Genomic DNA, 15,000 nt, shown 5'->3' on the forward strand with positions numbered 1-15,000 from the left:
GCTGCCTCTGTGCCTCTGCCTCTGTGTCATACCGCTCTGCTCTGCTCTGCGCACTCGCGACCTGTCACCCTACCTCTCTGGTTAAGACGCGGGAAGGAGACACAGGTCACCCTGCACACACACTCACCTACAAATGCACACACGCACAAACATAAACACAAGCACACACCATCAGACAATCACACGCACACAAAGGCACAGACACAGTCACACACACACACACACACACACACACACACACACACACACACACACACACACACACACACACACACACACACACACACACACACACACACACACACACACACACACACACACACACACACACACCTCCCCCCTGTTGTTTTCTGTGTGTCATGCAGCAGTCAAGACAGAACACAGCAGCAGCCTCTCCTTCCCTCTGATCGGAGCATAAATGCAAATCAAAGGTTGGCCATTACAAAGATACGCTGGCATATGATTCATGTCTACTAAAAAGATAAAAACAAATTGCAAAGAAAACAGAGGAGTTAAAATTGCTGATGGGCACAACAGATTTATGACACATGGGGTGACCACTTCTGTCTTTTCTGGTGAAGCTTTTACAGTGGGGGAGGTGGCCTTTTATAGCACATTGCTTCTGAGGTAGGAAACGATTCCCTAAAGTAGTGTTTCTCAACGGGGAAGGTACAGCCCCCCAGGGGGCATTGGGGAGCCCTAGGGGGGCGTTGAGAAGGATGCAGCTGAGTGGGGGCGGGGCTTAGTTACCATTGAGTTGCATTAGTCCATTTTATTTTTCAATACTAAGGGGGCATTGGGAGGCTGATGATGAGGTTGAGGGGACGTTGAGATGCTTTTGATGAATTCAAGGGGGCGTTTGTTCAAAAAAGGTTGAGAACCACTGCCCTAAAGTCACTAGCTAAGCCTATTCAAATAATAAAGCAATAATGGAATGAAGAATAAAGAAAGTATATAAAAAAGATTTTAAGCATGCCAACATCATCTGCAACATTGTTCTGCTTAGAAAAAATGGTGTCTCAAAAGATTTTTTGGGTGATTCATAAAAATAACAACTGGCACAGTCACTGCTGTTTATAATTGATCAAGTGCAATAATCCTTACATGCAAACCGCAGTCCTTGAATTACCAGTCGATGTCATGGTAGATTAAGATTTACTAGGTATAGCATGTCAGGTGTGTCACTTGCCCTTGTTTGCGTATGGCCGAGGACAACAGACAATACACAAATGCTGTTGTGTTTTACAGTGTAAATACAATTTTTGTATTTTCAACCCATTAAGACACAGAGTTATTCATTTGTTCTCTCTCTGTTATGTCATAGTATTGTAGTACTACCATGGTAGTTAACTTTTCAATGACAATTACAGCGTGCCACTGGAATGCATTAAAGGGCTACTATTTCAACAATGCCTTAGCTGCAAAAGAGCTCAGTTAGTGAAATTCAAGGGGAACAGAGAGGTTGAACTTGTGAAATTGAACGATGACAACAATCTGTCCCTGATGAAATGAAATCTCAATGTTTATTTCACATTTGTTTGTAAGGCAGAAACAAGAAAATACTTCAATTAATTGCTACTAAGCAGCCTGACAATTCGTTCGCCACAGCCAAGCATATGAGAGCAGCGCAAGACAATCTCACCTCCTCAATCATCCCTCTCAAGGGCAGTCTCCAAATTCAACTGGGTTGGGCAGTGCAGGCCAACAATGTGTGACACTTTAATGTGAATCACCGTGCGAACGCAATTGCTTTCCCAAAATGCCTAACAATCACAAGTGCATGTGTGGCATTGTGTAAATCTGTGTGTTGTGCGTGCATGAGAGTGCATGGCCTCTGAACCGTGACGTACTCCGAGGACTGCCAAGGTGCCAGCTCTTTAGCTGGCACATCTGAAATAACTCGGCTGACGCTAATCCTGCAGCTCTTTTGCGCAGAGGAGATGCTGTCTGAGCAAGGCGCAGGGAACGGGAAGGACCTTCCTCCTCGCCACGCCACCCCTCACCCCCCCCCCCCCCCCCCTCCACAACCCTCCCACACCCCCTTCCCTCACATTTCTAATAGCCTCCCCCCCCACTCTGCAATCTCCCTCACCACCTCACCCCAACATCCCCAAGTCTCAACTGTACCCCCGTCCTTCTGCAACCCCTGCATACACCCCCCGTCCTGCCCCATCTCTGGCATACCTGGCCCCCCTTCCTTTTGCTACCCCCACCCACGCCTCAAACTTCCTCACACCCTCAACCTCCCTCACATCACACCGTCTCTACCCCCCACCCCACCCACCTTCTTCCACCCCTCTCCGCCCCAGAGTTCCCCTCCCCTTCACACTCCACTCCAGCATCCCATGTGCACCCCTCTAACCACCAACCCATTCTGCCTCTCCTCTCCTCTCCTCCCCTCTCCTCTCCTCTCCTCCCCTCTCCTCTCCTCTCCTCTCTTCTCCTCTCCAGAGGAATGCTCCTCTTCACATGCCCTCCCCCTCAGTGTCTCGAGTGCACCACTCTACCCAGTCTGCCTATTCCGCCACCCTTCTCCTCTCCTCTGCTCCCCAGAAGGTCCCCTTCCTATCCCTATCACATCCCCCCAGCGTCTCAAGTGTACCCCTCTATGCTCTACCTCCGCTCCCCCTCTGCTCTCCTCTCCTTTCCAGAAGCCCCCCACCTCTCCTCTCCTCTCCTCTCCTCTCCAGAAGTCCCCCTTTCTCCCCTCTCCTCCCCCCCTTCCCTCATCTCTCCTCTCCTCTCTTCTCCTTTCCTCTTCTTTCCCCCTCTCCTCTTCTCTCTAGAAGACCCCCCCTATCTCTCCCCTCCTCAAGACCCACCCCCTCCTCTCCTCTCCAGAAGCGCCACCTCCTCTCCCCTCATCTCCTCTCCAGAACCCCCCCCCCTCCCGTCCTCTCCTCTCCCCTCCACTCCTCTATCCTCCTCTATCCCCCTCTCCTCTCTCTCCTCTCTCTCCTCTCCAGAAGCCCCCCGACCCCATGTGGCTGCCACCTGATAGCTGTGTCAGGGGTGCGTGGTCGCAGCTCGCAGCCAAGCTGGAAAGCACCCTGAGAGAGCCAGAGCCAGATCAGGGGCCACCTGCTCCACAAAACAAGCAGGAGGTTGACAACAGGGCAGGGTAGGGCAGCACGGGGCAGGACAGGGCAACATAGTGCAGTGTAGGGCAGGGTAGGGCAGCGCGGGGCAGGACAGCACAGGGTAGGACAGGGCAGGACAGCACAGGGTAGGACAGAGCAACATAGTGCAGTGTGGGGCAGGACAGCACAGGGCAGGACAGCACGGGGCAGGACAGCACAGGGCAGGACAGCACAGGGCAGGACAGAGCAACATAGTGCAGTGTGGGGCAGGACAACACAGGGCAGGACAGAGCAACATAGTGCAGTGTGGGGCAGGACAGCACAGGGCAGGACAGTGCAACATAGTGCAGTGTGGGGCAGGACAGCACGGGGCAGGACAGAGCAACGTACAGGTAGCTACACTGAAGCAAAGACCTGACATGACAGGAGGGGAATGCTGATATTCAGGTGTTTGTTATTGTGATGCATAGAAAAAATGGTGTCTCAATAGATTTTTTTGTGATTCATAAAAAATACAACTGGCACAGTCACTGCTGTTTATAATTGATCAGGTGCAATAATCCTTACATGCATACCGGCATGACAGGAGGGGAATGCTGATATCCAGGTGTTTGTTATTGTGATGCATAGAAAAAATGGTGTCTCAATAGATTTTTTTGTGATTCATAAAAAAAACAACTGGCACAGTCACTGCTGTTTATAATTGATCAAGTGCAATAATCCTTACATGCATACCGGCATGACAGGAGGGGAATGCTGATAATCAGGTGTTTGTTATTGTGATGTTCTCGTGTTTTAACTGTGCAAAACACAGTAAGGCCCTGCGCACTGTCATAGTGGTGCAGTACTACGGTAGGTATGTTTTTTCATTGACTACTACAGCATTCCACTGGTGGAACGGTGTGCATTAAAAGGCTACGGTCCTGTACTGAATTCGTCATACAGTTTTTAGATGATGCAGACAGATGAAATGCAATAAGAAATGCAAATAGGGCAGTGATGGGTAAGCGGTTAGGGCGACAGCCCAAAGGTTGTCGGTTCGATTTCTGACCCACCAGGTGGGTGGGGGGAGTAATTAACCAGTGGTCTCCCCCTTTCTCCTCCATGACTGAGATACCCTGAGCATGGTACTGTCCCGCTGCACTGCTCCCTTGGGGCGCCATTTGGGGCTGCCCCCTTGCACAGGTGAGGCATAAATGCAATTTTGTTGTTGTGCAGTGAGCACGGTGTGCTGTGGAATGCTGTGTCACAATGACAATGGGAGTTTCTCAAGCGGGCTTCAGCGTTCTTTCAAATAGATGGGGGTCATGGGGTGCAATGATCCATGGGGATAAGAACCATCAATAGTCAGGACTGCACCATGCCAGAGAGACAAACAGCCAGCCAGACAGACAGACAGCCAGACAGACAGAGGGGTCCACCCCAGCCAGCCAGCCAGCCAGCACTGTCTCAGTACAGGACAGTTAATGCATTATTCCCAACCCAAGGCCCCACACATCAGACTGCCTATCCAGTTAAATAAAGCTTCCTAAGAGGCTTTGCTGTACCTAAGCTAATAATAGACGCAAATCGCTGCGTGGTGTTCAGCAATCGTTCAGTTGCATCCAGCCCCTTGTCCATGATATGACGCAGGGCGCCAGGGCTTCTGTCTACCAGGCTGGCGTGTACCAACCCAGCAGCACCCACACAGGCCCTGCTGATGGCGTCACAGGCCCTTGCGGACCGGACACAGACGTCACTACTAGAGCGGGGATCCTCGGCTAGCTGAGTGTGTGTAAGGGCTTGAGGTGGCGACGGCGGCTCATGTCTGCCGTGTGTGTGTGTGTGTGTGTGTGTGTGTGTGTGTGTGTGTGTGTGTGTGTGTGTGTGTGTGTGTGTGTGTGTGTGTGTGTGTGTGTGTGTGTGTGTGTGTGTGTGTGTGTGTGTGCGCGCGTCTGTGTGTGTGTGCGCGCGTCTGTGTGTGTGTGTGTGTGTGTGTGTGTGTACTTAACATCCAAGACCTGCTGACACTCAGTCAAAACTGTGTTAATCTATCTGACCACCACAACAACTACGTAAAACTCATTCAAAACAGTACTAAACCTTTAATTAGTCATATAACATTAATTACTAAAACTTGAAAAGCTAACAGTCAGTTTTCTACTTTCAGCAGACCAAGGATAGTGGTCTTCGTTTTTACTTAGTTGTAGGAATGTGCATTATCCAGAATTGCCTTTGTACAGTACGCAGGACATAGAAAGTAAGACTGAAGGGTGTATTTTCTCCTGAACCAGAATACAGTAGGTCTGTATTTTCCTACCATCACTGAATGAGGCAAAAGTTGGTGTGATGTGGTTCCATTCATCATTCCAGGTACTGCTGACCCACATACGTTCCAGGAAGCCAGTGGGTGACGTGCATACTCATGGTGAACACACCTCGAACATTTGCAAAATGCAATGTGAGCTCTGTGTGTGTGTGTGTGTGTGTGTGTGTGTGTGTGTGTGTGTGTGTGTGTGTGTGTGTGTGTGTGTGTGTGTGTGTGTGTGTGTGTGTGTGTGTGTGTGTGTGTGTGTATGTGTGTGTGTGTGTGCGAGAGAGAGAGAGAGAGAGAGAGAGAGAGAGAGAGAGAGAGAGAGAGAGAGAGAAGAGACAAAAGAATGGGAAAGGGATGATTGATGTGTCACCTCAGAAACTAAAGCTATCAAACATCTGCTACTACAGAATGCTTACATGTATGTGTATCTACTCCTGAACATGTCATGTTGGTCACCTGAAATGTCTTGGTGTGTAAAAAGAATACTGATAAATACCCAAATTAATATCACATTAATACTCTGACTGAAACACCACACTACATTCTTATATATTTTCAGAAATATCTACAGGTGTAATAGCCTGCAAAGTTTTTTTTCAGGTGCGTAAAAATATGTGTTTGGGGGTCCCTTGAAATTTGTGATGTCAAAATGGGGTTCCCAGCCTGGGAACTACCATACTGCCTTTAGTTCTATACAATCGTTTCGATCTGAAAGAGTCACTTGTGATTAGGTCTGGTGGTAACCAAGCAAGGGAACCACTGGTCTAGCAGCTCGACATTTCCACAGCAAACACCAAACCAGGCACTCCCTTCTTCCTTTCCCTTCGAGGGTTAATGTGCACATTTGAATAATGTGGTCCCTATGCGAATGACAGGACAGCCCTGTGCGGCTTCCCTTCCCTTCCCTGTGCTGTGCCATCACCTCTTACATCACACACAACCTACAAACCAGCCAGCCAAGCCAACACCCGGGGCTCATTGGCCGCCTAAGCCAAGCCAGCCAACCCAACACCAACGCATGTTTGGCAGGCTAAGCTAAATAAAGGTCCCTAATGAACAATCGCACACTGAGATAACACTATAGGATAAAGGCAAATGCATGCTGCCCGCCCCTAATTGTCTCATTGTCATCTCAAACACAGACAAAAACAGCAAAGATATCACACTGTACTACACCAAATTAACATTCATTTTAATGTAGCAACTGATCTATTGGGGGGAGGATACACTGAATTTCCTGACCAATAGGTATCTACTGTACAGAATTGCGACATTGGTATTAAAAACATTTCCTCATTGCTTTCTAGCTGTATAATTGCTAGCCTGTTTGTATTTACAGAAGGGAATATCTGGGGGTTTTGTGTGTGTGTGTGTGTGTGTGTGTGTGTGTGTGTGTGTGTGTGTGTGTGTGTGTGTGTGTGTGTGTGTGTGTGTGTGTGTGTGTGTGTGTGTGTGTGTGTGTGTGTGTACTGTAGTCATCCTGGTAACTAGCCTAACCGGCCCCTGGCACAGTAGAGGAGAGAGAGATGGGTGTCCTCTAAGCCACTGCGCAATGTGAACCCAATCCAACGGCCTGTAATAACCCAGGCCAGGGCAGCAGATAGCATCACTGTGGACACACATACTGGATGACATTTAAACAATCTGTCAAGGCTGAGGGTGAGAGGGAGGGAAAGAGAGAGAGAACTAGAGAGGGAACGAGAGAGGAGAGAGAGTGCCATGTGTGCTGTCAGTGACAAGAGACTCGTGTCTCCCGGGTATCAAAATATGCTCAAAATATGGTATCAACAAAAAGCCATGGCTTGCTTCAAAATATATTCTCTCTCTCTCTCTCTCTCTCTCTCTCTCTCTCTCTCTCTCTCTCTCTCTCTCTCTCTCTCTCTCTCTCTCTCTCTATCCAGTCATTGTCACAGAAATTTAACCATGTTTCAGACAAAGACATTCAAGGATCTATGAATTCGAGAACCTTGTAAGCAGCATGAATAATGACTCTAGACTAGACTTTCCTCTCACATCTATTCTGATTCTACTTCTTATTAGTTTACATCAGCAGTTGACCTAGTTATTACGATTCATTCATCTGTCATGATTTATTAATGCTGTATGATAACACCATGCATACGCTTATTTATTATTACACAGACACATTTCAGCGTTCTGAAGCACATGCATGTGACCTTTTCATACTTTCAATAATTTTGGTCTGAACCCTAAAAGAAAAACATCTGGTTGGGTGAAGCCTGCTCCAACTTTTATGAACTACTTATAACAGCAGCATAACACAGCACATTACGACACTGGCATTTGAGGACAGTAGTCATCAAGATCATCTTCATTGTCATCTTCTTCATTTCACTTTCCTGCATGTGTCATGCAGCTGTTCATGTGAACAGCTGAATTGGTCAATTGTTCAGATGAAATAGTCAATATCGCTGCTTCTCTCTCTCTCTCTCTCTCTCTCTCTCTCTCTCTCTCTCTCTCTCTCTCTCTCTCTCTCTCTCTCTCTGACATCTCTCCTTTCTTGGTGAATGTCTTTTAGGTCCAGATTATATAGTCTACAGCATCTGCCTAATATTTTCTGTTTTCAACTGTGCACTGCAGTATGGCACTCTGTAAACGCCACAAGTGCAACCAACCTCTCTAAACAAACTCCACAGTCATTCATTCATGTGTAAGTACACTTTCTTACACAACACTTCCCTGGGCAAATTGTGCAACAATGCCATGGGGACGGTGACACACAAGGAAGGAAGTGCTGAGTCCCCTGACTGTGAAGAAAGAGGCACAGAGCCGACGACGACCCAGTTGCGCTTGTAGACAGACGTACGCATAGACACACACACACACACACACACTATACACACACACACACACCAGGTGGAGGGATCTCTGGAGAGCCCCCTGTTCACATGAATGTTTGAATTAACTCTGACAGTGAGCTGTGTGCACTTGTTTAAAAAAGCGGAGATCTAGGTTTCCCTTGCAAGAGCAAACACACAAATTTACAACGTTGTGAGTTCCACGGGGACTAAAATATACAAGAAAGAAAACAATGGAGGTTTTATAAAGTCTGGGCCAAAAGCTTGACATCTTTTCTGCATTGATTAATTGTTTTTGTATTCCTATCAAAATCCCCACATACTAATCAGAGTGATCAGCTATGACCAACTTGTAGCATCAATCATGATTAATCATGATTAACCATCATCAATGAGTATTATAGACAGCCTCACTTTTAGCACGTTGAGTGAGTAATTCTACTTTCTTGACTCAATGGTTGAACATCTTTCAGTATTGGAATATCTAACATTTTCAGAAACAATTACAGTAGTCTACAGCCTACCTAAAGTTTTTTGCAGTGGTATGGCTATAGTTAATGATAACAATACAAATATGCACATTACAGCATGATCATACTCTGTGATTGAATACCAACTGTTTTGGGAATGTATAAAATCTATCAACAGTGAATTTATTCCCACTGGTTTTTGTTACTCGCTCGCTGCTATTTAATTACTACAACTGGCACTACTACAACTACTACCAATACTACTAGTACTACTACTACTACTACTACTACTACTATTACTATTTCTACTACGACGACGACTACTTTGACTACTAACTACTAATAATACACACTACTGCTCCCATAATTCTATGCCAGTACAACCACACAGATCCAGATACCATTTCCCCAAGCTAGTTAAGTTTAGCCTGATTATCATCGACGTTCAAATCTCTTCGAGACTTGGTCTGACCAAGACCATAACAATTATGGCTTGCTTATGGTTGTTTGCTTACCAACAAAGTGGGAGGAGTTCCCGTATTTTCGGGAGCTCAGAAAGTACTTGCATTGCTCTTGACCTGACTAGTTGCAACGCTGAAAGTGTTGTGTCACTAGGAGGGCACAGCCTGGCTAAGTTAAGTTAGTTATTGGGCCTAATCTTGATCTCACCCTCTGCCCTTTTCCCATGGAGGGCCCGAGAGGCGAGCTGAACGAACGCACACATTCGGCCGGCGTGTTGCTTTCTGGAGCAGCAGAGCACACCCCCCAACATGTTGATATAATGCAACCAGCACTGGCTTCAGTTACACTATATTTAAACTAGACAAATGCCACACATAGCTGCTCGTGCCTCTCCCCGGGAAACAAACGTCTCTCTCAACACTCCGGAGTCTCAAGGCCCTACTTCTTTCACACAGTTGTCTGTGACCAGGGGTGCGTGTGGCGTGGAGGCTCGGGGTGGCCATGGGGGCTGGTTGGTTAGTTGGTTGGTGGGGAGTGGGAACCCTTGAAGGATCAGGAAGCGCGCGCAACACCTTGTGGTCTAATGCTCTACACTGGGTGCTTAACTTTGTCAATGAATGAACTCAAATCTCAAAAATAAATGAATCAAGAAGCAGTCATCAGATTTTTTTTGCTTTTTTAATCGCCTCACAAACGTTTCGGGCTTGCACCCTTCTTTAGTGTTCATTTCATTTATTTTTGAGATTTGAGTGGGACCCCTTGACACATGTTGCCACAACCATGTGGAGCCAATGGCACACATGGACGGAATTTCCTTTCGTCCGACCCCCTCCTCAGTTCAGTTGCTGTCCTCATGGTGAAGCCCAGTTCAAAACCCTGACAGTTCGCACATTGGGGTGAAGCGCTGGCAAAATGAGGGTGAGGGAAAGCACCGTTTCACGTGTCCACGCGAGGAAAACTCTCTGAGCAGAGACCTGAGTGAGTGTACACTACTGGAAAACTCACGGTCTCTCTGACTCAAATGGAAAACACGAGACAGGACGCAAATGTATGAAAGAATAAGCGTTAAGGCTGCGTCTTAAAAACTCATCAACAGTTTCACCTAACTTTTCAAACCCTAAAATCACATCACGGACACACACACACACACACACACACACACACACACACACTGCAAATTCACCAATCTGATTCATTATAACCCATTGGCACCCAACCATGCTTATTATTATTTTGCTAGATCATACCTTCCCCATCCTAAATGTAGGGCCATAAATACACCCACTAAAGACAGCATTCATCAAATAGGGCTCAGCGTGTGCGCTTCTGACCGACCAACTCTGAGAGAGCTCACCTGGTGAAGTGGTACACAGCATAGTTGTTGCTCACTGTCTCTGTCTCTGTTTTTCTCTGTGTGTGTGTCTCTCTCTCTCCTCTCCTCTCCTGCTGGCGTGGCGCTGGCTGGACGTGGTCAGCTTGAGACGTGTTTCGTGAGCCGAGGGGACTCCTGCTCTAACAAAGCTCTAGAACCTGCCGGCCCGCCTGCCCTCTGCCACTCGCTCTGGAAGCTCAAAATAGTCCACCATGAGAGCGATGTAATTTCAGTCTTTCCCACGACTGAGACGGACAGACAGCCCAGTGGACCAGATGCAGCTCGGCAGCAAAAACGTCCCAAAAAAACAGGAGGGGTGGGTAGGGGGGGAGGTTTTGTTCAGTAAACAAGCCAATGCCACTTTTCAGCTGCTCACTCTCTTGCTTGCTTGCGTGTGTGGCTGTGGGTGTGTGCGCTGTGATTCACTCTCCACCAGACAGGCAGGCAGGCAGTCCATCGGACGGTCAGTCAATCCCCACACACACTTGGGGACACTTTGGAACTGCACTTGACAGCCTATCAGGAGAGCTGTAGCATGGCTCGCAGGCAGCGAGCCTCTAAATCACACGCTCGTTTAGGACCGACCCAGAAGCAGGGCAGCAAAGAGCAAGGTCAGCGCCAGCAGAGGGAGATTTCAGTCTTCACACTCCAGTCACTCACACATCTGGAAGTGTCGTTAAAAGGGCAAGTCAGACACACATTGCTGAGATCTTAGACCTCAAAGAAGAAGAAGAAGAAAAAAACAGCAGCTGGACAAAAAAATCTAAATACATAACACTATGAAGAGAAACATAGGTTTTTATGGTATAATGATTCAGTATGGACTTGCCAAGCTGTTGCAGAGAGGTGACAAGGGTGAAAGAGTGGAGTGGAGTGAAGAAGCGAGAAAAAAGGTAGCGCCGAAATGAACGAAAGAAGCAACAGAGTGGGGAAGGACGATCTCACTCTGGTCGCTCTCATGACAAGGGGAGTGAGGGACACACATGGGGAGAGAGAGAGAGAGAGAGAGAGAGAGAGAGAGAGAGAGAGAGAGAGAGAGAGAGAGAGAGAGAGAGAGATGGGCAAGAGAGTGAGAGAGGGGGTAAAGAGAGAGCAAGACAGAGAGAGAGAGAGAGAGAGAGTGAGAGAAAGGGGGTGAGAGAGAGCAAGAGAGAGAGGGACAGAGAGGGAGGGAGAGAGAGAGAGAGAAGGGGGGGCGGAGAGTCCACTCCCCTCTCCTTAAATTCCAGCGCCATCTGAGCTCCACATGCCATGCCTGGGCAGCCAGCCAGACACCTCTACAATATCTCCTCCTCGCTGGCCCAGAGAGGGCACCTCGTCTCCCTAATGCCACTTCTCAAGCGAAGGGGGAGGGCACCGCCAATAACCCACCCACCAGTCACCACACAGGACACAGAAGCAGCAGCACACCTCCCTCATATCGTAGCATAATCGGGGCTCTAAATTAACACCAGCCAACTGGCCAAATGCTGGTAGAAAAGACCAACTTGCTACTTGCGACTTCGACCTATTAGGAGTGTGTGTTTGGCTAGTAAGATTAACCCCTTCGCGCAGCAGAGCCTATGTAATAACCTTACTGTCACCAAAATTGTCTCTCGGTATTGTCAAAGCAATATTGTTATGATGTAGTTTGCCTATTTTCAGCAAATAGTGAATAGGCCCGTTGGCGACACACCATCTGCAGTAAGAGGCTACCATCTATTAGCCATTTTGGCTGGTAATGAAAAACATTAATTTAGAGTCCTGGTAGCATTGTATGCCTCATTTGCACATCCAAATCAAACCTCACGCACATCCAAATAGGATTGTTTCAGGTGCAGGTTCAAAAACGTGAAGTTCATAGGTAAGGGGAGAAAATGCACACTGGTAAGCTCCCATTTAATCCATTTTATTCCTGTGTGACATTTCGGGCCACCCTGACCCTTCCTCAGACTAAACCACATTTGCAAGAGCAGAAATATGAAGCCATCATATAACTTAGTTGGTTCTATCAATCCCAAAACTAGAGGGCCGTGTCCTTGTGCTCCGGACTAAGCCCTTCTCTCCTACCGTTACTAACTGAAATGTTCTGACCCGTGACCTTCAGCCCTTTACCTTGTGTATCATCTGAGAAGGTGTGAAAACAACATTTCCCACCGGATGAAACAATTAAATACTTTTTTTTTCAAGAAAAGAAGCAGCTGTAGTTGAAAGGGCTGATCACTTTATGGAGAATAAAAGAAAAATAATAGAAATGTAATTACAAGTCATTTACGTGGTAGAATGTCATCGTACAGTTAAGTTGTTACATTTTAGTAATTAGATGTAAGGTATCAATACTTAAACACTAGTGAAATAGTGAATTTTACATCTGACCATGCACAAAATAATTAGGCTACCACACCAAATCAAAAGCCTTCATATGTTTTGACTAACATGAACAATTTCATGGGAAATGACTTAAGACTGAAAAAGAGACTCATAAAAACAGTAGTGCTATGCGATGTAAGGACAGCATTCTATCTGGTAAGGAAGTCTGTGTGTGCTTTGCGTGACAAAATAACGTACACTTTACTTGAACCTACAGTGAGGACACTGTTTCTCTGGCCTTCATGACTAATACAAGTGGGGTAAAACGGATCAAACAGATTTACGTTGCATGAAGCAGGATTCCTTTTGGTTGGAGTCAGCGTATTTTTTTTTTAAATCACCCGCACAACAACAAAGCATCATCATGGGTGGACGACCTGTGAGACCTCTTGGAGTCATGAGGGCACAGGTTCCACCCCACTGGCAAACAAGTAAACAGAATTCCCCGAAAAACTCGAACTCGAACCCCGAACTCCAATAGGGTCATTGTTGTTTCTTAGTAACAGATGTCAGGGTGGTGCGAGTCGCGACCACATCTAATGCCACAATGGTATGCATGAATTCTTAGTATTTTCTTACTGGTTTATCTAAAAAGCATACTACTTGCTTGTGAAATACCAATTATTAGTTAATCCATTTAAGTTAATTAACTTCTGCTAACAAATAAGTCAATGACCCAATAATAGGTAAATGTACGTATAAGAAGCTACAGAAATATGAATGAGTTGCTATTCATGCAGCTGTGAGCCAGATTAGACAGCAGCCCTTTTCTGTTTCTCTCCTTGCTTCCCGCCAGCTCTGCTCCACCCAGCCCCTCACCTCTGCTGAGGAATTCATCTGACGCACACTGAAGGCCTACGGTTAGCCCTGATGTGATGTGTGGGACTTCTCTTGGCTACTGAAAGCTGTGAGGCTGGAACTTGCCTGGGGAAAGTAATGCAACTTCAGGAATAAAGATTAACTTAACCCGAGTTTGAGGACCAAGCAATGGCCCCAGTAAAAGCCAAACAGGTTTATGGCTTCAACTCACTTGGCTGAGCCCATTAATGTTGTTAATTAGTCTCCATCACTGTTTTAATACTGATTGGCATTTTCTGACATCTAGGAAACTGAAATGTATTATGTGTAGAGTTCATTTTTGAATGTGAGTGAAAAAAAAAGCTCAATAAAATATTATTTGATTGCTCTTAACCTCCAAAACACAAGATGCCCACACATTTGGTGTGATCAATATGTATCTATTTTCTTGCTTAAGTTCTAATTTCACTACTCTCACTAATAATTCAATGAAATGACACTTCACATTTCCCAGCACTGTCTGTGAGATATTTGTTTATACAAATTCCATTTTGTTATGACATGATCATTGTCATGCATACCTGAAAAAATACAGCCAGGCAAAATCTTACTAGCCAAACACACACTCAATAATGGGTCAAAGTGGCTAGTAAGTTGGTCTTTTCTACCAGCCAAAATGAAATTTCAACAGAATTTGGCTGTTTGGCTGGTGTTAATTTAGAGCCCTACTGCCAAATGCAATTTCTGAATGAGGTACTACATAGTACACTCTAGCCTACCAGAGTTTGTGTTGTCCACACCCAGTACAATGCATGCAGGTGTGCATGTGAGCACACGCCTGGGACTTTCATTACAGAGAGGGATACACTGACTATGCGCTTCGAATCACTGCATGCAAAACAAGGTTTTCCCCAAAGCAACGAGCCCTTTGTATTCACCTCATCGCAACAGACCACAGGCCAGTCAGTCACAGCTGCCCTCAACAGCATCTGCAGTTACTGAAATTGTATTTTAATATTTTCCTGATATGACAAACTTTGGCAGACTTCAAAACTAAGTTAACCCCTTAGCGCAGAGCCTATGTTATAACCCTACTGTCACCAAAATGTCAATGGCTAAGTTATGCGTTAGTATGTTACTTAAGGCTCTCTATAATGTCATAGCAATGTCGTTATGATGTAGTTAAGTATTTTCAGCAAATAGTGAATAGGCCCGCCGGCGACCCCATGTGCAGAAAGAGGCTACAGAAATCGTATTAAGAATTTGCAAAGCTTGCAAAGCTGCATGTCTTAGTAAGTAGAGCATGGGCACTATTTGGAAAAATGTTTAAAAGTAGTCTTAACATGTTTTCTCA

General features: G+C 46.2%; 1 protein-coding gene across 2 annotated transcripts in view; it reads right to left on the reverse strand.

Annotated features, from left to right (window-relative positions):
* The window catches only part of nfatc3a (nuclear factor of activated T cells 3a), a 126,392-nt gene that overhangs the window by 109,191 nt on the left and 2,201 nt on the right, over nt 1-15,000 (reverse strand). Inside the window, exon 1 of one of the 2 annotated variants that reach the window (XM_063188022.1) lies at nt 10,482-11,469. The exons of the other annotated variant lie outside the window; for it this stretch is intronic. Coding sequence (XP_063044092.1) covers nt 10,482-10,503 — 22 coding nt within the window. The 5' untranslated portion in view covers nt 10,504-11,469. Of the gene's footprint in view, nt 1-10,481; nt 11,470-15,000 lie in introns of those variants that run through there. 2 annotated transcript variants of the gene reach the window in all.

This window comes from Engraulis encrasicolus, chromosome 22, assembly GCF_034702125.1.
Source record: "Engraulis encrasicolus isolate BLACKSEA-1 chromosome 22, IST_EnEncr_1.0, whole genome shotgun sequence".
In the NCBI taxonomy this organism is placed as follows: Eukaryota; Metazoa; Chordata; class Actinopteri; order Clupeiformes; family Engraulidae; genus Engraulis; species Engraulis encrasicolus.